This window comes from Microtus pennsylvanicus, chromosome 7 (genome assembly GCF_037038515.1).
Source record: "Microtus pennsylvanicus isolate mMicPen1 chromosome 7, mMicPen1.hap1, whole genome shotgun sequence".
NCBI classification, from domain to species: Eukaryota; Metazoa; Chordata; class Mammalia; order Rodentia; family Cricetidae; genus Microtus; species Microtus pennsylvanicus.
Genome location: NC_134585.1, coordinates 90,958,825 through 90,983,216, shown reverse-complemented (window position 1 = coordinate 90,983,216; position 24,392 = coordinate 90,958,825). Strand labels below are relative to the sequence as shown.

The 24,392-nt window shown below is 44.2% G+C and overlaps 1 protein-coding gene across 4 annotated transcripts in view; it reads right to left on the bottom strand.

Annotated features, from left to right (window-relative positions):
• Alpk1 (alpha kinase 1) overlaps positions 1–24,392 on the bottom strand; it is a 93,439-nt gene that overhangs the window by 29,136 nt on the left and 39,911 nt on the right. For all 4 annotated transcript variants that reach the window (XM_075981375.1, XM_075981371.1, XM_075981372.1 and 1 more), the window contains one exon: positions 20,885–21,039. In XM_075981375.1, the coding sequence (XP_075837490.1) occupies positions 20,885–21,039 (155 nt within the window). The remainder of the gene's footprint in view (positions 1–20,884; positions 21,040–24,392) is intronic.

Genomic DNA, 24,392 nt, shown 5'->3' with positions numbered 1-24,392 from the left:
GTGTAAAATTCGGTTATGCTAAAGACACTCTTTTTTTTTTTAATCTTGAGAACTTGAAAGAACGAATTTAACAACTCTCCCATTGATGTAAAGCACCATCCTGTTTTCTGTTTCTAAGAACTGGATTGGTTTAGATATCTAGTGGAATCATACAGCACTGATCTATTTATGACATTATAGTTAGTGTTTCCTTTAAATTTCATCTTTGCAGGATATAACAGAATTCCCTCTCTTGTCAAGGTGAGCAATACGCCACTCCATGCACACACCACTTATTGCTGATTATCAATCTGCGCATCAACACATAGCTAGGGCAATTCCTTCTCTGCTCTTGGGAGTGATGCTGCCATCAACACAGACGGGCAGTATCTCCTTGTGTGCACATGCATGTGTCTGTTCACATTTGCACGTGTGTTTTATCAGGTGTATGTGCACGTGTGTATAGGTGTGCATGCATTCGTGTGCCTGTGTGTGGAGACCAGAGGTCTACATTTCTAGACCAGTTATCTTCCTCCTTCTTCACAACCTTATTTTCGGAGGCAGGATCTCTCCCTGAATCTGGAGCTCAGTGACTTAGATGCATTGGCCAGCAAATCCCAGGGATCCTGCACCTTCCTCCTCCTTCCCTCCTTCTGCTGAGATTATAGGCACTTCCATACCTGGCTTTTTTTATATGGGTGCTGGGAATCCAAACTCAAGTCCTCTTTATGTCTCAAACGGCTTGTCTTTTTGTAAGTCTTGTCCTTCTCAGAGCACAGGACAGCATGTTCCAGAAAATCTGGCTTTAAAAATGAAACAAAGTTCGCCTCAGAAGAAGGGATCTTTCGTCAGAGTCTGGAATTTTATTAGCTAGCTTCAAGAAAGTTGAACTGCTTCACAGAGCAAAGCTTAAGAAATCCACAAAACATCTCCCATCCAATAAGGTAAAGTCTGCATGGGCTGGAGAGATGACTCCGTGGTTAAGAGCAATTGCTGCTCTCTCAGAGAACCTGGGTTCAATTCCCAGCATCCACATGACAGCTCATAACTGTAACTCCAGTTCCAGGGTATCAGACAACCTCACATGGCTATATATATATATATATATATATATATATATATATATATATATGCAAAACACTAATGCATGAGAAACAAAATTTTTAAAAATATTTACAATACTAGCAGGAAGTGACATTACCAGTTGCAAAAGAAACCCTTTTCTTTTCTTTCCTTCCTTCCTTCCTTCCTTCCTTCCTTCCTTCTTTCTTTCTTTTTTTGTTTATTTTTTGAGACAGCATTTCTCTGTAGTTTTGGAGCCTGTCCTGGAACTAGCTCTTGTAGACCAGGCGCCGGGCCAGAAAAGAAACCCTTTCTACACTGGCAATCTACTGTCCCAAAGGACAGACGCCTACCACAACTTTATTAGATAATGTTCCAGGAAGTGGAGTAAAAATTAAATACTCAAATGCATGATACAAAAATCATTTAAGTCAACGCTTAAGAAATATAATTTCTGAGATGAAGCCACAACTATCTGGGCCTCTTTCATTTGCTGTGGTGTTGGGGATGGGCAGTAGGGCCTCAGGCATGCAAGGTGAGTCCTGCACTTTCTGAGATGGATCTCTGCTCGCGTTTGTTTCCAAACTCCCGAGGTTGCCCTGGCAAATAATTTAACCGTTCCAATCTCTGATGTCTTGGAAATAAGGATAGTCGCTCTTTGCAGTGTTGTTTCAGAACCAGCGGAAATTCTTCAAGTTGTTCAGCAGAGTGTGGCTGCTTAATAAAATGATGGGGAAGGCCATGAAGAAAAACAAAACAACAGTCTGTCACTCAGTCTCACTTCCTTGAGTGACGAAATATTTCCCCCCTGGAGTAAACTGCAGTAGAATTTCCAATACTTAGAAGAAACTAAGGTCGAATTTGTACGTTTTCTCTAAGAAAATGAAAAAAAAATCTCATGTCTTTTCATCTTTTTCGTCCCTTCACCAACCATGAGGCCTGATTCCCCCTCCTCCCCCAGAGAAAAAGAAGCCTCACGGTCTCGGTGTTCATGGAGAAAGTGGGGAGCTAGTTCTTCAAAGGGAAAACTTCCAGCATTCGCGTGCGCATGCGCGTTGCTTTTGCTTGTGGCGGACGGGGGGGGGGGGGAGGGACCCCTCCCCCAGCACCTGTAGGGCGCATTCTGCATCCCGCACGAACATGCCATATATTTGAGCAGGGAACATTGCCTCATCTATTTTTCTCCCCTTATACTCTTAATAGATTGGAGCACAAAAGCCCGGGAGAGGGTGACCTGCCAGACAAAAGGGCCTTTGAGCTCCTTAGAGAAGGAGACTTGGAGGAGGATGGAAGGAATCCAAGTGGCCCTATTCTTTCCACTTGCACTAATTAGACATTTTTCTGTCAGCCATTGAGCACTGCTGAGAGGCCAAACTCACTGAATTCATTTCTAAAGTGTTTACAGAAGTTTGCATCTGTTTGTGTCTCTTCAGGAGGAAACTAAGCACTTCAATAGCATTGTGCAAAATCCAAACGAAGCATCCTATTCTGGAGGCCCTGGCGGCCCCGCAGCTGCATAATTTAGCTCCGTTCGGGGCCCCGAACCTCTCGCATCTCCATCCAAAGCCTATGATGCAAAGAACAGGGAAGTCAAGTCAGGGGACTCCTCTCCGCTTTCATTTTCTCTGCCTCCTTTGAAGCGGCAGCGTGCTGCGTCCTACGTGCAGATTTGGGTGGTGTGGTTCTCGCAGCCCCGCTTTCTGTTTCTACCCGCTCTTGGAGAAATTAATACCCACTTTCATTTGCTGCCAAGTGAGGGGACAGGACATTCCTCAGCAGCGAGGCGGAATACATCACCCTTCTGGGAATCTCCCCATCGTACAGGGCGCGGGGAGGGGGAGGGGGCGCTCTGACATGAGAAGGGGGAGAATGAAAGAGGACGGGGTGTGTGGTAGGGAAGGGACATTAAGGAATCTCCCTGCGTGGCAAAAATGTGCCTGGGCTGTGCACAATTAGATTAACATGAAAGGGAGCCCCTTGCCCTCCCCACCCTCCAAAAAGGAAAGAAAACGAGAACAACACACTCACACACACAAACTCCAACCCACAGCCTACAATAGGAGAGTGCTTTTGAAAATGCATATGGGTTCACAAAAAATATGGAATTTTGTTGTTATTGCTGTGGTTTGGATTTTTAGACCCATGACTGACCTGCCATCTCTGGGGACTCGACAATATGATCATATGCCATAGCAACAAAATTTCCGGGTTGTTGAGAACCCAGCAATGTTATGCTCAGAAACGGATGAGGATTCCACTCACAGGCTGAGACAGAACAGACAGCAACCGTATTCTTCTTGCTGAGTGACCATGTTTAAATAAAGCACTTGGAGACCACAAAGAGAATTTACTAGACTCCTAAGGGGACAGGCTCACACTTGTGCACACAAAGATACACGTGCCGACAGCCCACAGACATAGAGTTGTGTGGGCTGTTGACGGGATGGGGAATACGGGGTGGGAAATATGGGATTCTAATTGAGTTTAAGACACAAAGGGAACTTCGTGGCTAGGAAGTCGAGTCAGGTGGAGAAGAAACTAAACTCCCCGATGAGATTTCGATAGATAGAAGATTTAAAAAAAAAACACATGCTAACAAGCCCTGTCTTATTAAGGTCTGAGGCTGCATGGCTGCAAGCCCCTCCCAGTGCTGAGCCTCAAGTTTGGGTCCCAGCTAGGAGTTCAAAGCCAGGATGTGCGCACAGCAATGACAATGGCAGCTGTTGTCAAGGGGGCTGGGCAAGGAGCCCCCCTGCCATCTGGTACCACAATTGGGAAATTATTGTGGAAGAAGGAGAAAAGGAGAGGGAAGATGTAAGAGGGGGAGGGGCATGTTCTGAGGCGAGAAATTAGCAAAACAAACACGTGAGGAACGATGATGGATGCGGGCATGGTTGTGTATCAATAAAGTCAGCAGTAGGAGTAGAACCCACCAAAATGGACTACCTTAGGCCAAGTGAAGACCAAGCATGGCGTGCCCCTCATTGGTCCAAGAAAAACAGACACGTATCTTAAGTTTTATCCCCAGGGTCTGTCAACATTCACAGATCGTCAGTTTTACCAATGGAAGATACAGATTGACATGAAAAACAGTTGTGAGGTTTGCTGCATGTGAGAGAGAATACGTTGGTTTGCTCCCCTCCCCTGCTCAGATCTGTAGTAGATGGAGATGGTTCTTCATGACAGGGAAAGACAAAATGTTTAAAACAGGGAGCCCCAGTGCCACCTGTGGCTTCTGGCAACTGTAGAGTGCCCTGTTTGTCTCTGACTCTAGGCATCTTGATTCCAGGTACAAATCTTGGTCAATTCAATAACCACATGGAGAATTCATCTGGCAGGCTAGTCCCACTGGCCCAAAACCTCTTTGTCTTTGATGATCTTGTTGTATGTCAACTGTACACCAAGTCTCCACTATCAAAAGAGCTCTTGCCATGCAATGCCTTGATTTTGGATCTCTAAACCTTTATTCTAAATATATTACCTAGACTGTAGTTTTTAGTTATAGTAACAGGACATGGACTGAAACAAGCTTGCCTTTTGGCAGGATGGTGCTTTATGTCTATGGAGAGGGTGCCTTCTGGCCTGTTTTTCATGTTCTTTCCATGGTGCCTAATTCAAGAGTCACCTAATCTCCTCTTTGTGTCCTCACTTCTAAATTTCCTTAATTCCATAACTCTCATCTTCAACACTACTGAACTCACCCTCTTAAGGTTGTCAATAAACGCCAAGTCCAATGGGCGTCTACTAATCTTCATCTTCTCCATGCTCTCAGAGGCACTTAGTTGAGCCAGCCCTTTTCCCTCTCTATTTTCATGCCACCTCTGACAGGGTCATTTCCCTGGCTTTTCTTCTGCTTCATCTGGGACTTTTCCTGGCCCTACCTACTCTTTCCTCAACTTCAGGGTCTTGCATGCTTGTCCTCCTCAATACCTTCACTTGGATCGCCATGACCTCACATACATACAGTTGGTGACATACACATTTAAACCTGCCCCAAGTCTCTTCTCTGAAATCCGGGTTGTATAGGAAGTTGCCAGGAAGAGCCTGGCTCAGGTGCAGAGTCCATGCTGAATGTTCATGTGCTTGAAATCGAGTTTTTGTTTTCTCCTCTGTCCGTGCTTCACCGGCTCAAAGAGAACACTTCATTCACTCGTTTGTGAAGGATCAAACCTCACAGTCTTTTCTAATTTTTTCTTTCCTTTTCTTTCCAAACATATTTTATAGATTGTGGTTTGCATCTATTCACACCTGCTACTACCCTCTCCCACCCCACTCTCTGACCTCATATTACACACACCCAAAATCATTATCATTATCATGTTAATTGGAATAAGATTCATCAGAAAGACTCAGAAATACAAGAGGAAGCTTCCTAATGAAGACAGTGTCTTTCTCTCCTGGAGCCCAACCTCCTCGCCCAGCTCCAGGAAGATGCTATTCTTCCTAAAGGGTGCCGAGACAGCTCCAAAGGAAAGAAGCCTCCCACATAATATGGGATCCAATGTGACTGATGAAGGGATGGTGGCTTTTTTTGTCTCCTGGGAATTAAGTCCAACCCACACGAATAGTAAGTATCTCTACCAGGCTCAAGACAAGGAAATGTCAGGCTTCCCCACAGACAATCCAGCAGATAACCCAGGGCACTGGATCAAACAGACTCAGCTATTGGCTGTCAGTGCACTGTTGCGGGAGGGGATCTCTGGCAAGGAGAATCTTGCCACCTGAGGTTCTCCCACAGATAGATTAGTGCATTAGTGATAAGCACCCCCCCCCCCCCAAATGGTATTGTAAGGACCATGACCTCACACCACTGGGTTCCCAGATACTATCCTGATGTTCAGCTGCTGGCAGTCTTTAGAAGACAGCTTACACGTGCTAACCTATAATTTTGAGAATACACCACCGTCAGATTTTCAGTCCTTACAACATGATTCCATTAGAAGATTGATTACTCTGGTCTTAGCTTCTGTATGTCTTGCCTCTTGACTATAAAAAGCCTATGTAGGGGGCTGGAGAGATGACTCAGCAGTTTGGAGCACTGGCTGCTCTTCTAGAGGACCCTGATTTGATTCTCATCTCCTACATTGTGGCTAAAAACCGCATGTAACTCTGGTTCTGGGGAATCTGACACCACCTTCTGTCCTCTGCAGGCATTGCATGCATGTGGTAGGCAGTCATGCATGCAAGCAAAACACCCATACTCTGAAAAATGAAAAAACTTCTATTTGACTCCGAGCCATGTCCTCTTGTCAATCAACTAGTGCTGATTCCATCCCTTGAGTATGGGCTGTGGGTCTAAGCATTCCTTGTTATCCACTCTTTTAATCTTTTAAGCAATCTGCAGAGTGATTCTGTTGCTGCTGCTCTTACAGATGTAGGGACATGGAAGCCACAGTGTCCTCCATGCTAACAACAGGCAGCGCTGGACTCAAGCTTTAGTAGTCAAGGTCTCAAGTCGACTCTGCTGTCATAAATTATCCAGACTGGCTTAGCCATTGTTGCCCCAAACATGTACAAACACAGTCACTGATACGTAGCACAACAGAATTGCTTGAGCCTTGAGCCTTCCCCTTAGAACTCTTCATTGTAATAGTTCTTCCAATTTCTATGGTGCTGGAGATTGGTTTCTCATAGATATGGCATGGGTTAGGCTGACCATTCCTAATTGGCCCTACCTGTCTTTGAATATAATTTTTATAATGACAGCAATTAAAATCAGGTACACACACACACAAAAAAAACAAATTATATTAGCTACTTTTTTCCAAGCAGAATACTAATCAAGATTTTTGTAACTAAACATATCCAATGACAGTGTTGACAGTTCCTCATGCCAGTAATGCAACCATAAAAATTGCCTTAAATCAGCTTAATTCTTGTCCCAGCTTTACCTTTCTAGCTTGCCGAAATGTATATGACAAAACGAACAAGGCACGCATGCAATTAAACAAGTAAACCAATCACTCAGTTTAAGGCCACCGTATGTGACATAAGGCAATTTTCTCTCAAAATGTGTACATTATAAATATATATATTTGTCCTAGTGAGTGTTCAAAATTTTTACTGATGGAAGCCAGACACAGCAGTGCAATCCTAGAATTTCATTGTTTGTAGGCAATAAAGTGAGATTTCAGCTTAAAAAGACCAAACCTAAACACACACACACACACACACACACACACACACACACACACACACACACGGGGTAGGGGATGGTAGGGAGAGATATAAAATTTTACTGCTAGGATGAGAAATAAATAAGAACAGATTTTTATAAGAATTGATTCATCATGAACCCTCCAATGAGAAAATAAAAATCTCTGTTGTGCTGTATAAACGTCCTAAAATAAAAACCCACACAGTTATGCAAGTTTTCATGGACTCATTGACCTAAAGAGCACTTGCTATTCTCTCTGAGTGTGAGGCAAGCTTGCTTTGTGAGTAGGCAGGCAAGAGGACATGATGAGTGGGGACACTGGACAGGGCACTAGGGGAGAGACAGGGTGGGCTTCCATCTTAATTGCACTCCACATTTTGCTTGGCGCATCTCTAACTTGTGAAGCCAATTGCCTCACCTCATCTGCAAAATGGGCCTAAAGTTCCACTCTGCAGGGCTGCCAACAGGAAGATAGATTGTAAAGAATCTATCAGCTTGAGCATATGAAATCTAGTGTTTGATATCTGTTGATAAGCAAGGGTGGGATTTTCATTCGCTGCGACCTAACGTAAATCTGCTAGATAAATGGAGACGATATTATTGCTTAAGTTCCCAATTTAGTCACCATATTAACTTTGAGAGGTGACATCGCTTGGCTTGTCTACAAGGGCGGGTAAGTGCACCCCTAGGATGATGTATTTGCTGAAGGTCACCTCTTTGTCCGACATTGGACCTTGCTCATTTTCTGCTAACACTTTAGCTGTGTTGTTCTGCCCACATGTCTGAGCTGCCTCAGTCCCTCCAGGACTTGGCTCAGTTTCTGCCCTCATTATGAGGACATGAAATTCACACTGTAGGGTTAGCCCTCATCAAAGGGATAACTTGCATGCCTGATTCTGTGGCAACAGGAGTTTCGCTGGTAGAATACTAAGGACAAGCCACACCGTTTTAATTTACCTTCCATTGAAACTTAAGAGTACTTTATGAAAAGCCCCCTGCTTTTGGCAGAGTTTTCGAGCAGGGTTTAAATCCTTAGTGGATTTCATCATACTCTTTCCCTAAGTTCTGAAAATGCACAGGCCTTCAGTCAGTTACTTCTCTTTCTCAGCCCCATTCCCTTGGTAGCTAATTTTCACTTATTAAATAACATTTGGTTCTTCTCTGACTTTGTTTTTCAAAGTAAGAACAGGAATATTTAGCAGATGAAATTAAAGCTTAAAAAAAATTTAAGTTTAATTTGTTCTTCTCAGTGTGTATGTGTGTGTATGTAGGGTCTTGGTAAGCACATGCCCCTGGCATATGTGTAGAAAGAGAACACTTTGGCAAGCACATACTACTGTGCATATGTGGAGGCGAGAGGGTAACTTCTGGGAGCATGGGACAGAAAACTCGGGTCCTCAGGCTTGGATGCAAGAGTCTTTTTCTATAGGCTGAACAACCTCACTGGCCCAGAATTATTCAAAAATTATAGTTTGAGATGCTGGTGGTTAACTTTTCCTCATTTCCTTTAAAATGAAGTCTGTTTGAATAACAAAAGGACAGAAGACTCTGTTACTGGCAGTAGAGAGAGCTGGAGTACATTTAAAAAACAAAACAGTGTTGGTAGCGCGGTGCCTTTAGTTCCATCACTTAGGAGGCAGAGGCAGGCAGATCTCTGTGAGTTCAAGCCTGGTCTACAAGAGCTAGTTCCAGGACAGGCTCCAAAGCTACAGGGAAACCATGTCTCAAAAAACCAAAGAAAAAAAGATAGAGGAGGAGAGAGAGACAGAGAGACAGAAAGACAGAGACTCAGGTAGGAAACCTGATGCGGCTGCTGCCCTGTCTTTTTAGCAGTTGCCTTTGTGACAATGAGCACTTATCTTCCCAGGTTTCACTTTCCTCAGCTATCCAACAATGGACATGAAATAGAGAGCTGCCAGCTCCCTTCCTGAAGGAAATGATAGCTAAAGTCTTCACCTCCTATTGAAGACTTACTCCTATCACATACACAGGAGTAAGTGTGAGTACATGTGGACGTGCACATGGTCTCTGAAGGTACACATGCAAAGAATGATACTTAATCTGTAGCAAGCCACCTACTATGAAGAGAAAAGAAAATGCAGGCATTAAAATGCTGTACTAGGAATTCTCGGTTTTTTTTGGTGAAAGATGAATTGCCTGAGTCATTTAGGACCTTGGTGTGTTCATTGCTAGGACAATTCACAGCTCAGTGTTTCATTTAACTGGTAAGTTAGTGGGGAGTGTGTGTTTGTGTACATTTGAGTCTATCCAGCTTTAAAGATACCTGGTTAAAGGGAACACTCCTCCATTGTTGCTGGTGGGAGTGCAAACCTATACAGTCAAACTTGGAAATCACTATGGCGGTTTCTCAGGAAATTGGGAATCAATCTACCTCAAGACCCAGCAATACCACTCTTGGGCATATACCCAAAGGATGCACAATCATACCACAAGGACATTTGCTTAGTTATGTTCATAGCAGCATTATTCATAATAGCCAGAACCTGGAAAAAACCTAGATGCCCCTCAATCGAAGAATGGGTAAAGAAAATGTGGTACATTTATACAATGGAGTACTACCCAGTGGTAAAAAAAAAAAATGGCATCTTGAAATTTGCAGGTAAATGGATGAAGCTAGAAAAAAATTCTTGAGTGAGGTAACCCAGACCCAGAAAGAAAAACACAGTGTGTACTACTAAGTGGATATTAGACATAAAACGAAGGATAACCAGCCTATAGTTCATGACCCCAGAGAAGAAGGGGTAACAAGGAGAACCCTAAGAGAGACATGTATAGATCCCCCTGGGAAGAGGAAGTAGACAAGATCTCCTGGGAAAATTGGTAGGGGGAGGGGAGGAGAAGGGGAGGGGAGAAGGGGAGTGGGAGGAGAACATGAGGGAACAGGATAGTTGAGATGGGGGAAGGACAGAGAGGGAGAGCAAGGAAAGAGAAATCTTGATTGAGGGGGCAATTATGGGGCTATTGAGAAACCTGGCACTAGGGAAATTCACAGGAGTCCACAAGGATGACCCCAGTTAAGACCCTAAGCAATAATGGAGAGAGTGCCTGAACTGCCCTTCCCCTGTAATCAGATTGATGACTGCCTAGTTATCATCATACAGCCTTCATCCAGCAACTGATGGAAGCAGATGCAGAGATCCACAGGTAAGCATTGGGCCAAGCACCCAGAGTCCAGTCCAAGAGAGGGAGGAGCGATAATATGAGCAAAGGAGTCAAGACCATGATGGGGAAACCCATAGGAACAGCTGACCTGAGCTAATGGAAGCTCCCTGACTCCAGCCTGACAGTGTGGGAACCTGCATAGGAGCAAACTAGGTTCCCTGAATGTGGGTGACAGTTGTATGGCTTGGGCAGTCTATGGGGCCACTGACAGTGAGACCAGGATTTACCCCTAGTGCATGTTTAGATCCCATTCTCTATGGAGGGATACCTTGCTCAGCCTAGATATAGGGGGGAGGACCTTGGTTCTGCCTCAGAGTGATGTGCCAGCCTTGTTGACTCCCCACAGGAAGCCTTACCCTCTCTGAAGAGCAGGTGGCGGGGGTAGGGGGAAGGGGGGGAGCAGGAGGAGGGGAGGGAGTGGGAACTGCGATTGACACATAAAATGAGAAAAGATTGTTTTAAAAAATAAATAAATAATTTAAAAAAAAACAAAAAAAGACACCTAATTAATAAGTCCCATCCCCTTTCTTCTCTTTTCTCTTTCCATGAAATATAAGTAACCAATAACTCCACCATGTAAATGAAATGTCCGTTCACATGTCTTTAGAAGATCGTCCTCATTCAGGATTAGTATTAGATACTGTTGTGAGATCTGCATAGTGGGGAGGGGGATGCCTTAAAGAGATTAGCAAGATTTCTGCTCACTTTCCAAGTTCATGTTGAAAAATATGAGCAAGTTGCTACGGCTGTGAGGAAAGCTGGCAGACCCGGATGTTCTGTCTGCCATCCCATCTTCAGATCTGGCTTTCTTTTTTTTTTTGAATTCCTATTCTTTATTGCATGTTATGAGTATGTGCACACACACATGCACACACATGCATGCGTGTACACACAATATAGAAGTCAGAGGACAACTTTTGGGAATATGTTCTCCACCCTCCCCTCCCCGCACCATGTCTGTCCCAGAAACAGAACGCAGATCCTTGAACTCAGCAGAAATTGGCTTTACTCTCTAGGCCAGCTGGCCAGTCCTACAAGAGTTTCTTCTACACACATAGTAGGATTATGCTTCTTTCGAAGAAATATATATTCATGCCCTACCTCTTGGCCAATGATCAGACCAGTATAGACCTTTCTAAGATGCAGTGTGGGATTCCTCATTTCTGCCTCCCTTTCGGTGGCAGCCAGTGATGTTTTAGGATGATGAAGATATGGGTACAGATCCCTAGGGAGAGAAACATGAGGCACGGCCTCCTACTGATCCCGGATAGGCATGGAGTAAGAAGAAGGGGCAGGTTTTTTAATGTAGTGAGCCCTAAGCTTTGCAAGTTTTTGTTTCTTCTCTGGCATAACTTTTCTGATCCAGTAAATCTGGGTGGAAGTCGTAAGAAAAGCTGAATGTAACCTAAGAAAGAAATGATGTAGCCTAGGCCATTGTAGTTTCGGTGGGACTGGAGGAGAGAAAACCCAAACAAGAGACAGTGTGGGGAAACTTAGCAGGGTATGGTAGCTGAGGAGATGGAAGGGGGTGAAGGTCCTCAAAGCAGACCTCTTCATTTGGGTCCTCATTTGACTTGTGATCATCCACACAGCCCACCACGTTTCAGTAACCCACAGCTGTATGTTTTATTGCCTTTATCAAGTCAATGGTTGTACATATTTCATATTGTCTACAGCCTGGGTTACACACCTAGATCCTGGGCTTTTCCCTATGTGTCCGGGATGCAGGCAGAAGAAGTGGTCCTATGTTCTTCATTAAAGGAAAGAAAATTTCTATTTATGGGTTCAAGACCAGCTAAGGTTACACAGAAAGATCCTATTTCAGGAACAACAAAAAAGCAAAAACCTAAGACTCCTAATTGCTGAACCAGCACAACGGTTCACTAACCTGCTTTGTATGGTACGCTGTGCCTCTCCACCCGCTTCTCCCTCCCCCCCCCCTTATTAGTTTTGGGATTGAGCCCACTGTCTTGCACATACTAGGCAAATGCTACACCACTAAGTTGCATTCCTAGTTCTTCGGGGTTTGTTGAGACAGGGTTTAGCTATAGCCCTTAGTCTAGCATTGAAAAACCTGGTAGTCCAGCCTGGCCTCAAATCCTCAGGCCTCCTAATTCCCATATGATTCACGTGTGCCCCACCTTGCCCAACTCCTAAGCACAAACACAAACTCCGCACTTCAATTTATAATACACACAGTAAGACTGCCTTCTTTAGTTATGTAATTCTTATCATGAAGTCTGTAAAGCATTGACCCACACTCTTTCCATTTCTGGAGAGATGTGACCATCATGCTTGTGACCACCTCTTAGCCAATTGGGTGGGGGCTACACATAGGATAGCCTCATTTGTAAGCCACCATGCACACATCTCAAATGCCATGTTTTATGAGCAACATACATTTCATTCATGCATGCATACATTCATTCAGGCGTTTCTATTTCAAGAGCTAGGGAGATGGCTCAGTGGTTAAAGGTACCTGCTACCAAGCCCGAGGACTTCAGTTTGACCCACAGTCTCCACAGGACGGGAGAAGAGAATCAAGGGTGTTTATTGTGAAAATGTAAGAGATATAAATGTCAGGAAAAGAAAGGCATGGCAGGCAGGGCCCCTGTTGTCATGGAGCTGATTGTCAGCAGGAGAGAGGGATAACAATAAGAGAGGTTCCTCCAACCCGTGTAAACACATAGCGGCACATTAGGAGAGCATGTGACGGAGTGGGGGGGAGCTGTTAATCCAGTCATGCGAGTGAGAGGCAGCTTCCCCGAAGAATAGAAATGCTAGCTGACACACAAGGCAAGCACAGAAACTTATCTAAAGGAGAGAGAGTTGCAGGACAGAGAGCAGGAGCAGCCGTGTGCTTGGAATAAGTGCTAGGAGTGAGGACTGAAAGACCATCTGCAGGCAGCTGCAGCGGAGGCAAGGCCTGCATGTAGTGGGGCCTCAGGCCTCTCTCTGCAGCTCAGGATTCCCTTATTATACTCAGGTGGGATGACCAGGATTGTAGCCTGCATACTGCTCCCTTCCTAAGAAAAGACGTGGAGCCGTGAGACACGAGAGAGAACTTGAGAAGCAGTGGCAGGGGCCCGTAAAGATGCCACTACAGCTCCGTCAGGGTGGTGTTAGAGTTCGAATCTTTCCCTTTCATTTTGTTGTGGAGGGAGCAACCTTAGTGTAACAGTGTTGGGATGCGGGGCCCGATGGAAAGTGATTAGATCATGAGGACTTGGGCATCACTGAGAAAATGAGTTAGCTATGAAAGCGGATTTATCAGGAAAGCCAGTGTGGTCCTTTCTCACCCTCAGCCTCTCTTCCCATTTCACTTCTGCCAAGGGGTGAACAGCATGAAGGCCCACTCTAAGGTCTATGCTCTTGGATGTCTCAGTCTCTGGAACTGTGAGGCAAACATTCTCTGTTCCTTATGAATTATCTAGCCCCAGGGATTCCGTTGTATTACAACCACAGAAAGCAGACTTAGATGAAGGCGCGGTGAAAGTGAACTAAAGAGATATTCATAAGCAAAAGCTGTTGGCAAGTAAGAGAGAGGACAATGACAGGAACGATGGAAGCTTCCAGTGTGTTGGTGAATGGCTGGAGGTGCCATCCATGGAGTCTAGAAGAGGACTGTGTCTGGGGGTGAGCAGAGGCGGCCTGAGTTGTCTGTAAGATGTCGACGAGAAGAAGCTGAGGAAGAGCACAGAGCTCCATCTCTGTGTCCTTCGCTCAGGAAACCCTGCCAAGCCCCTCATGTCTGAGGCTGGAAACCTATCCTCAGTGCTCACCACCCCATGTAACTGGCTCGCACACGCTATTGGGATAGCTATGCTTGGCTGTCAACTTGACTGCATCTGGAACTAAACTAAAGCCCCCCAAATAGAGGCACATGCTTGTGAGAGACTTTTGCTTAATCTGAAGTGGGAAGATCTGCTTCAAGGGGAGAAGACACAGCTTTAATCTGAATCTTTGATACAGAAAGACATACCTTTAATCTAGATCTTCTGAGGTGGGGGAAACCTACCTCTAATCTGGACCGTGCTTCCTGCCGGAAGCCTATATAAGGACATGGGAGAAGGGCACTCTTACTCTTTGCCGGCTTGCTCTTGCCTCACTAGCAAGTCCATTCCTTTAATGGCATTAGAGCCTAGCTCCTCCAGATTCCAGGATATGCTGAAGACCGGCTGAGACATCCAGTCTCATGGACTGAATATGATTCTTGAACCTTCAGTTCATAGGCAATCTCTGTCATATAAGCTGGACCACAACCTGTAACTCATTCTAATAATAAATGAATATATATATATATATATATATATATATATATATATATATATATGAGAGAGAGACATATCTGTTATCTGTTACATAAGTTCTGTTACTCTAGAGAACCCAGATAACAGGTCTTGTCTATACTTCAGTACATTTTGCAGTATATTTTTGAGGTTTTGAGGATTAGACCCAGCATCTTCTGCATTCTAGGCAAGTGTTCTACTACTGAGCTATAGTGTCCAGCCTGTATAAACCCCACATCTAGCTTTCCACTTTTGAGATGTAACCCCCACCTGTTTGGACCTAACCAAAATATTTAACAATTGTTGAAATCTTGGATGCATCTTTTTTTTTTTTAAGACAGGGTTTCTTTGTGTAACCATCTTGGCTGTCCTGGATCTCACTTTGCAGACCAGGCTGGCACTGAACTCATCAAGATCCGTCTGCCTCTGCCTCCCAAGTGTTGGGATTAAAGGTGTGTGCCAACACTGCCCACCACCTTTCTTTCTTTAAATAAATAACATTAGGAAACATTGAGACTTTTGTGTGTGGGGGGTCTTTTCAAATCACTCCTGGAGCATAAATCTTTCAAATTTTTTTTCTGTGGCATAATAGCTGCAGACTACCTATATGGGAGTCAAAACCAAAACAAAACAAACAAAACAAAAAATCAGGGAAATAAAGAATCCACCCTGACCCGACTTTATCTTTTCAGACTGTGGTTTTGTGTCAAGGTACAACACATTGCCTATTTCTCCTCATGGGGAGCCACACTAAAGGCAGGGGTGACTAAGGGCAGGATCTCCCCTCTCTGAGACAAGTGTGGATTACCAAGTCCGATACCACCAACTGGACCCCACCTCAAATTCAGGGTCTAAGGACCAATTCTGCTCCCTACTGCCGTAGATATGCAAAATCCAGCCCTGTCCTTTTCTCCTTTTACAGAAGCTTGATTCCCAGGTTTCTCTTTGATGAAGCAGTGGCCGTCACTTTCAGAAAAACGAAAGTTGCTGGAAACAGTCCTCCAAGAGGCATCCACCTAGCAACTTGGACCCATCTTCCTCCCACGCTTCCAGGAGCAAGGGCCGGCTCTCCTCGTCAGTGCCAGCGGCTGCAAGCCAGAGCGGGGCTCCACAGAAGCCAGCGTCGAATGCCTTCACTGCGTTTTGAAAAACCCCATCAAAGGTCTCACTGAATGATATCTGTAAGGGCTGTACTGTTCCCTTTCAAAAACTGCAGCGCCCTTCTCCGGCACTTGAAAAAGCGTTGCTCTTGCTTTTCATCTTCCCCCTCTTGGAGTGTAAACATTGTTTGGAGTGAAAGGAGCTGAAGGAGCGCTTGCTTTCGCCTTGAAATTTCATTTTTAAATAAGAGGGGGGAGAAAATCCTTTTTCTGACTGATACTAATAATACAGGTCAAAGTGTCAGGCGATCTACAATTAAATGGAAAACAAAAAAAGGTTTCCCCTCTCTTTTCCCACAGCACAATGGCACTGGAATATAAATTACCGATGGAGATGAAATAATGCTTCAAAGCCTCCAGGGCAGGGCGGTGCGGTGTTTATAAAGTGTTTTCCATGGCATGATGAGACATTAAAGATGACGGTAACCCATGGACTTGGGGTGATGGTGAATAGGCCAAAGCTAGCATGAGGTAGGGTTTTAGGTCCCCGTGGCCTGTGACCCCTTGATATGCTTTGTTTTGCAAGGGCAGCTGCAGTTATCAACAGATGTTTCAGCTATAAATAATTGGTATCATCTCAGAAAAGACCCACCTACCTGGGGAGAGGCATAATACCCAAACCCCTGCCCGGGCTATTACAGCCACATTAATCTCCCATCTCTCCAGGTTCCTCAGAGAGCGGCCTGCAGGTGTTTTTTCTGGGAGAGCGCTGACAAAGTCTCTCGAGCCAGCAAGCTTTGTGTGGACTGTAAAGGAGGCTGGCCCCTGTTAATAAATTTCTGTCGGTGGCCACACACCAAAAGGGAGAGGATTGGAGAGTTGGGGAAGATTTTTTATAAGAAGAATTCATGTTAAGACTGCATAGGAAATGTAAGAAGAATTAATGACTGAAAAAAAGAAAGATTTAGGTGTTTAACTACTTTTCCTGTCAGTGGGAATCTGACAGTTCATCGGTTTTGAAATTATGAGCATTCGGCTCCTCGGACTGTGACATTGAAACAGACAGCATACTTGACCGAGTAAGTTACAGGATTTACTGGGTCCACTCTCAACAAGCTGCATCTCAAAAGCGGGCAGTAAGTGTCCCAGAGAGCCTGGCCCATGGAGAGCTATAGTTCTCTCTATGCGTACGCAGAGAGCTTTAGCGATTGTGTGCTTGGGGTCTGGCACAATGGAAAAGCATCCTAAAAGTCTAAGGAGGTGTGGCCGCTTAATTTATAGCTTGCTGGGTAAGCGAAAGAAAAACGGTGCTCAAGAGAAACGGATTAAATACTCAAGGACTCAAGAAAGACTAGTGGGTGGGTTCTTAGGGCTGCCACTGGGTGACCTTGTGAGGGGAACAAAGTCCTTCTTTTCTCCCTGCTTCTGTTTCCACAGATGGGAATCCATATAATTTATAGAGTTACATGAACTATAGAGGACGGTAGGAGGAAAGGTGCGTGCTCTTGAAATGGATTGGACAACCCCAAACAGCTTCCCCTTCTAATTCACATTGCAGATCCAAACCCAGAGACTACAACTTGAACTCTAGCTGCTTCCGTTTTCACCACTATGAAGGGGATGCCGCTACCAGCTTTGGATGTAGGGAGAGAACTGCATCCAGCCCCTGGCCCAGTAAAGATTATTGATTGGGGGTGAAGAGTTGGAATCTCCAAGTTCCTACATGATACATGCTACTAACACCGTCACATGGTGTGTGTGTGTGTGTGTGTAGGGTCTCAGTGTAAGAACTACGGCTGTAGGAATTAGCAGCATTGTAGCAATACTGTCATATGCCTTGTAGGGTTGTATTAGCCTTTGCTATTCCTGGTACTTCCCTGAGATGCTCTTGAATGTTCGTGTAATAGGGACACATCAACTCAACAGGCAAAGATAATGTCTGTTGACATCCTACCCATAGAGAAAGATATAAAAAGTCAACAAAACTACAAATAGAGTTCTTCAGCCACACCGGCCATTTCGGGTGTCAGAAGCCCCATGTGGCTAGTGGCTGCCATACTACAGAGCACAAACCCCGAGTGCTTCCACGGCTACCAAGAGTTCTGTGGGCAGCTCGTGGTCACTGGCATCTCCGCTAGCAATCTGAGCATCTGCTTTGTCTTTCGTGTTCTTCCCTTAGACTCGCTGGAAAACAGAAGAGGGAAACAGAGGAAGAGGCTGCTCTCTGGTCCCCTGTGTAAGAGGATGGGAATGGCAATAATCACTATAGGGCTATTTTGATAAGAAAGATTTGATGCGTATGTAAATTCCACAATACGCAAATTATAGTTACAATCATTCTACTTTGACACAGGTACCAACCATAGGTATTAAAATTTTCCACTTAAGATAGGTTTGCTAGCACACACTGAAAATATGGAGGGAGGATCTAGTGTTCAAGGCCAACCTGGGCTACATACTGAGACTTTGTCTCAAAGATAAAACCCAAACAAAACCAACAAACTAAAATCTCACTCTTTACAGGATTTACTTTCCTCTGCCAAGAATCTCCAGTCTGCTTAACCTATTTTGCCCTGTCTGGGAATTCCTGAAGATGCTCTTGTGTGTTCATAGATCTCCTGAGAAATTAAAAGTAAAAACAATGTTACTATGAGGCTGGAGAGAACGACTCAGTGGTGAAGAGCATACTGCCCTTACATAGGACCTAGGTGCTATTTTCAACCCTCCTGTGGTATCTCATGATGATCTTTAACTCCAGTTCCAGGGGATTTGATACTCTCTTCTAGCCTTCTGGGCAACAGGAATGCAGTGGTACACATACGTGTGTACACATTTAAGCAAACATGCATGCACATAAAATAAAAATAAATTTTTTTTAAAAAAAATAATGCTACCACAAAGGAAAATGGTACTCCTTGCCGGGCGACGGTGGCGCACACCTTTAATCCCAGCACTCGGGAGGCAGAGGCAGGCGGATCTCTGTGAGTTCGAGACCAGCCTGGTCTACAGAGCTAGTTCCAGGACAGGCTCCAAAGCCACAGAGAAACCCTGTCTCGAAAAACCAAAAAAAAAAAAAAAAATGATACTCCTCTTAACTCCCCTAGAACTCAAGCCTGGGTCTTGAGCCTTACCTGGCTTCTTATGCTGTTATTATAAAATACAATGGTTTTAATAGTTCCTTGAAAACAAATGCACTTATTACATTTTGATCATGTTCATCTCCCCATTCCTCTCCATCACTCCTCCTAGATTCCCCCAACTCATGCCCTCTTCCTTTTTAATAACCCCTCCACTGTTCTTGATGTTCTTTCTTATGGAGGATGGTGCTATCAGTTTAGTTCTGTGGTTCCTAACCTTCTTAATGCTGTGGCTCTTTAATACAGTTCCTCGTGTTGTAATGATCCCAACTATAGAATTATTTCATTGCTACTTCATGACTGTGATTTTGCTACTGTTATGTATATTAATGCAAATATCTAATATGCAACCCCCAAAGAGTTGAGACCCATAAGCTGATTCCTTTTGTGTGTGTTGGGGGGGGGCTAGTATAACTTTAATTTGTAAATAAAAGCACTGATATTCCTATCCAAAGTATACAAACAAGTCTTAACAGACAAAAATCATTCATTGGGTCTTATTAGATCATAACCCACTAAAACTTGACATAGATATCAAGAACAACTACAGAATCTATAAAACCCTGAAGATTCACATATATACTTCTGAATGATCAGTGAGTAATTGAGTCAATCAAAGAGTAAACTTAAAAAGTTATACAAACCAATGGAAACAAGCAAAACTACAGATTACCAGAATTCTTTGGGCACAGCAAAAAACAGTTTGAAGAGATAAGTTTAGAGATAGAAGCACCCAGGCTAAAAACAATCAAAGAGATCTCGAATCATCCAATGATGTATTCAAATTGTTTGAAAGCAAGTTAAACTTCAAACAAATAGGAAGAAATAATAACAATCAGGGTATATGTCAATGAAATGGAAATTAAAAGAGTAATACAAAAATTAATGAAAGAAATAGTTCTTTGAAAAGGCAATAAGAGGGAGATGGCTCAGAGGTTAAGAGCATTGGCTGCTCTTCCAGGGGTCCTGAGTTCAATTCCCAGCAACCACATGGTGGCTCACAACCACCTGTAATGAAATCTGGTGCCCTCTTCCGGCCGGTAAGCATACATATAGACAGAACATTGTACACATAATAAATAAATCTTTAAAAAAAAGAAAGAAAAGGCAATAAGGTAGACAAATGCTTAGCCACATTAAGAAAATAACCACGCTTAATGAAGTTAAAGATTATAGAGCTATTAGAACAGATGCTAGTGAAACCTAGAGGATCATTAAGGAACAGTTTCAAACCTTACATTACAATGCATTGAAAAATGTGTTTTGAAAACCAAGTGCATTCATGACCCGGTCTTGTGCTTCCAGCATGGCGTTGGTCATGAGGAGCCCAGAGAGTGGACAGGATTTCCAGGGTGTGTAGAAATGACCTGACATGGATCAATAGTGGATCAAGAGCTTAGTCATCAACATGAGATAGCGGGGAGGTTTATTGTTGTTGTTGTTTTGTTTTTCTTTTAGGGGGTGGATTTCGAGACAAGGGTTTCTCTGTAGCTTTGGAGGCTGTCCTGAAACTCACTCTGTAGACCAGGCTCAAACTCACAGAGCTCTGCCTGCCTCTGTCTCCCAAGTGCTGGGAATAAAAGCAGGTGCCATGAGTGCCCTGCTGAGATTTTTTTTTTAATAATCCAATTTCTAGGAAGTGTCATTTCAAAATAAAAAAAATATTTTAAAGCACAGTAGAACCAAAACAACTGAAGTCCACCAAGAAGATGGGACTATCTCAAGACAACAGGTCTCAGACTGTGCCCTTCATCCGCCCTTCTTCATTCATAATAGGTTTGTCCTTCTACCACAGGAGGTTACAGGGAAATGACGCCTTTCAAATGGCCATTTCCCTCACATTAGTCAGTCTGGCAGGGCTGACTGTAAGAGTCGGGCCTGTCTTGTACTTCAGAGAAATTTAATCTGTTAGACCACTTAGAGTCTAACTGCCTCCCTTGGGGATGTCGGAGGGACAGGTGGTGTGACTTTTCCTACCAGTAGCTGCTGCAGCTTGGCGCCAATCACATCTTGCAGGTTTGTTTTGTCCTCTGGGCTCATGGCTTGTTTGTACTGCCACTTTTCAGGCACGAAGGGCCACTTCATTTCCTTTGCCTCCTGGATCAGGGTCCTTAACTCGCCGGGGAGTGATGCTGAAAAGGTCAGAGGTCAGTTAAGGAAATTGCCGTCAAAGAAAGGGCCGTGGAGCCCCCCGTGTTATGATGAAGCACCTCGGTGACTAAAACACTTTTCCTATCTGTCGCTGGCTGGTCCAAGCTGTTGGGGCTGCCTCGAAGAATAATAGCAAGGAGCTATCTGTCATGGGTGGCCTGAGTCTACTGTGCCCTACAGGTAAATTGGGGTAGTCAGGCATTGAGAGAGGTTTTTAACAGGAAGTCAAGCACTTGAGTGACTGTCTCTGCATGAAGAATCAGAGAAAGGCACGAAGGAACGATGCTTTTCCCTGTAAAGTGAGAAAGGGGCTGGAGGGAAATGGTATTTTGAGCTTGTGGCACCTGAGAAGGGAATCAATTTGCTCAGCCTCTTTCTGCTTCTCTAAGACCTTGGCCCATCTTCCCCTTTAACCATTGACTATGCCTAAATACAGACAGAAAGCACAAACCCACAAGCAGGATGTTTGAGGATACCAGTTAACTGTGAAGTGACCCCGTTTCCCACGAGTAACTGTGTTAAGTCTCTCAGTGGGTACCAATCCTAGCTATTCTGGTTGACAGTCTCTGGTCAAAACTTCAGAAACACAAAAAAAAGCTCTGAAAACTGCCAGCATTTCCCCTAGACTTGATATTTAAACCACACCAAAGTTGAGTAGGGTTGATTGTCCAACTTGACACGCAAAATTCCACAGCAAAAAGTTCTGCACTGATGAGGCCCCTCGTTCATGTCACTCCAGGTATAATAGATAGTGCACACTCCACAGGACCTTCCTCATAATGGGGACAGTCTGTTCTGAAGTAGGTGCGATGCCAGTGTTCTGAACAAGGTTGTCTAGAGATTGGTCTTGTGTCTCATATTGAACACATCCCAAACTTACTTCATCCGTGGTTTTCTAATTCCATTTCCCTCTATATTTTCTCTTAATGAACGGAACCACCAAATCTGAAGCCCAGTCGTTCTAGACATTTGCCTTCTTTCTCTCCATAAATCGAGCTAACTATCAAATCCCGTAGATCTTACAGCCTATCTCTCTTTTTTTCCTTTTGGTATTTTCAGCCCATCCTCACAAGCCTTTGCAAAGTTGAGTCTCTCCCCAGCTAGATTAGGACAACACCTTTCACAACATTTTTTAGTTCTTTAGTTTGTAGTTTTCCTACTCCCAAAACCTATGACCAAACTCAGGCCCACTGCATTTGGTATTTAAAACAAAGATGGTCATTTCCTGTTAGTCTGTCATGGCCTCTCGGTGGAATTGAAATGCCTCTTCCATGTGCTTCCAAACCCACAGATGCACACTCCCTTCAGCCTACATTCCACTACTCTCTGAACACACCTCCCTGCCCTCCTGGGCTGAAAGCATCCTCAACACAGCTGTTGTGTATCCTATCCCATTCCTTTTGTAAATCCCATCACTATGGCAGCATACTGTCCTGGTTAAAACACCAAGGTAGCAATATATCAACCTGATCCATACTAAAGAGAGAAAATAGAACGTGACAGATGAGCAGAAGAAGAAGAAAGAAAACCTGCCTTAGTCCTGGATATCTTTATGTGAACTTGCCACCAGCTGAGCAAAGGTAAGGAACTTTCTAGGTGGGGAAAGACTGCTTGGCATTGATGGGACCACACCAATGAGTGACTAGTGTCAATGACCAGAGATGACTCTATCGTATCCCATTGAAAGTGTGACTCCAAGTTCAGCAACCCCTGGGCGGTTACTCTGCAGCAGCATCCCCTAGCAGAGCCCTAGAACTATGTGCTCACATTGGGTTGCAAAATATGTCTGTTTAACTGCTCGTGAAAGAATTTCAGTTTCTAAAAATGTAACATTTGTGCAGAGCAAGTTTCTTCTAAGTGGCAATGAGTAAGGTGACTGCTGGAGAGGATGGTCCCGTGTTGTCCAGGGGACTCACAGATAATGCCCCTTTCCATTCTCAGTGTTTCAATTTGACTGTAAATAACCTAGACTCAAAGAGTGAAGAGTAGTCACATGACAGTTCTTCAACTGACGATCGTTTTTGTTCCCTCCATAACCCTTCTCCAAGCCAACCCGTAAATAAGCCAGTGGAGCACACGGGAATGTAAGACACCCCTAAAAGACAGGCGTTAAACCTGGACTGCATTTCCTGTACTGCATTTGCATTGCATATCTTACTCCACTTCCCAGGCTGGCGGGAACAAGGACGAGAGAGATGGAGCTGAAGGTAAAGGCAAGAGAAAACGCTGAATCAATGTTCCCAAGTTCACCAGCTGCCGTGCCCGTAAGTGACCCTGTATGAACATCTTTCTCTGTGATTCCAGACAGTAACAACGTCCATAGGGCCACAACCAGTGGACCAAAGAAAGCTGTTTACAGCGACCTGTCTGCCTGAGCAGGAGGGGTTCTGCACAGGTGTAGGCCACAGGAAGTGAGGCTCGTGCAAGCGCACCACTCAGCATGTGAGAATTCCTTCCTCACTGGTTATTTGGCTGTAGTTCTAGAAGCTTACTTGAAAGACCACGTCTTACTGAATGACTTTACAGCCTTGATTTGCCCTTATATGACATTAAATCCATTGTTTCTCCTAATCCCTGAAGAAAATGGCATCTGACTGGGGCCTCGGACTTCAGCAGGGAGAATGTGAAGCCTAGGTGAGGACGCGCACTAAATACAGAAAGAGGACACTAGGAAAGCTGTAGGAAAAACAAGAGCAACAACCCAACCCACGCACAGCCCCAGGGAGACAGAGAGCCAGCTATCCCTTATTGGCTGGGTGCCTAGAACCTGTGGTTGAGGACCAGGCACCGACACGCGGAGCCTATGATCCCAGGTTGACAAGTACATGCAGCTAGCTGTCAGTCACACGCTTGTCGGTCTATCTAGTAAAGAATGCAATTACACGCTGAGGTTTGTTTTGGGAACTGACTGTATGTACAGGACTTCATCCAGAAGGAAGTAGAAAGACAGGTTACATAGTGGAGGCTGCCATAGGTACCTGAAATGCCCCATTTTAGACATGTATGTGCCTGTAAACCATAACCGGGGAAAAACCCATCCCAGGACCTACCCATTACAGGGTGTATTTTATTCAGGCATCTTATATTTAAATGAAACATCCAAACACTGAAAGCAAACAGGACAAAGTTAAAAGCACATACAAAGAACATACTTAAACAAGTGGAAGGAAAATTATTTGAACAATGAAAAAGAACTGAAATAAACAGGTTACCTCTCCAAAGCCAGTGAAAGAAGAAATGAATCTTTTGTAGCTTTAGAGATTTTGTGATTGAATTTCTTAAACAATATCTGTAACCTTAAATAGCACAAACCAGGAAGTAAGAAAAAATACAG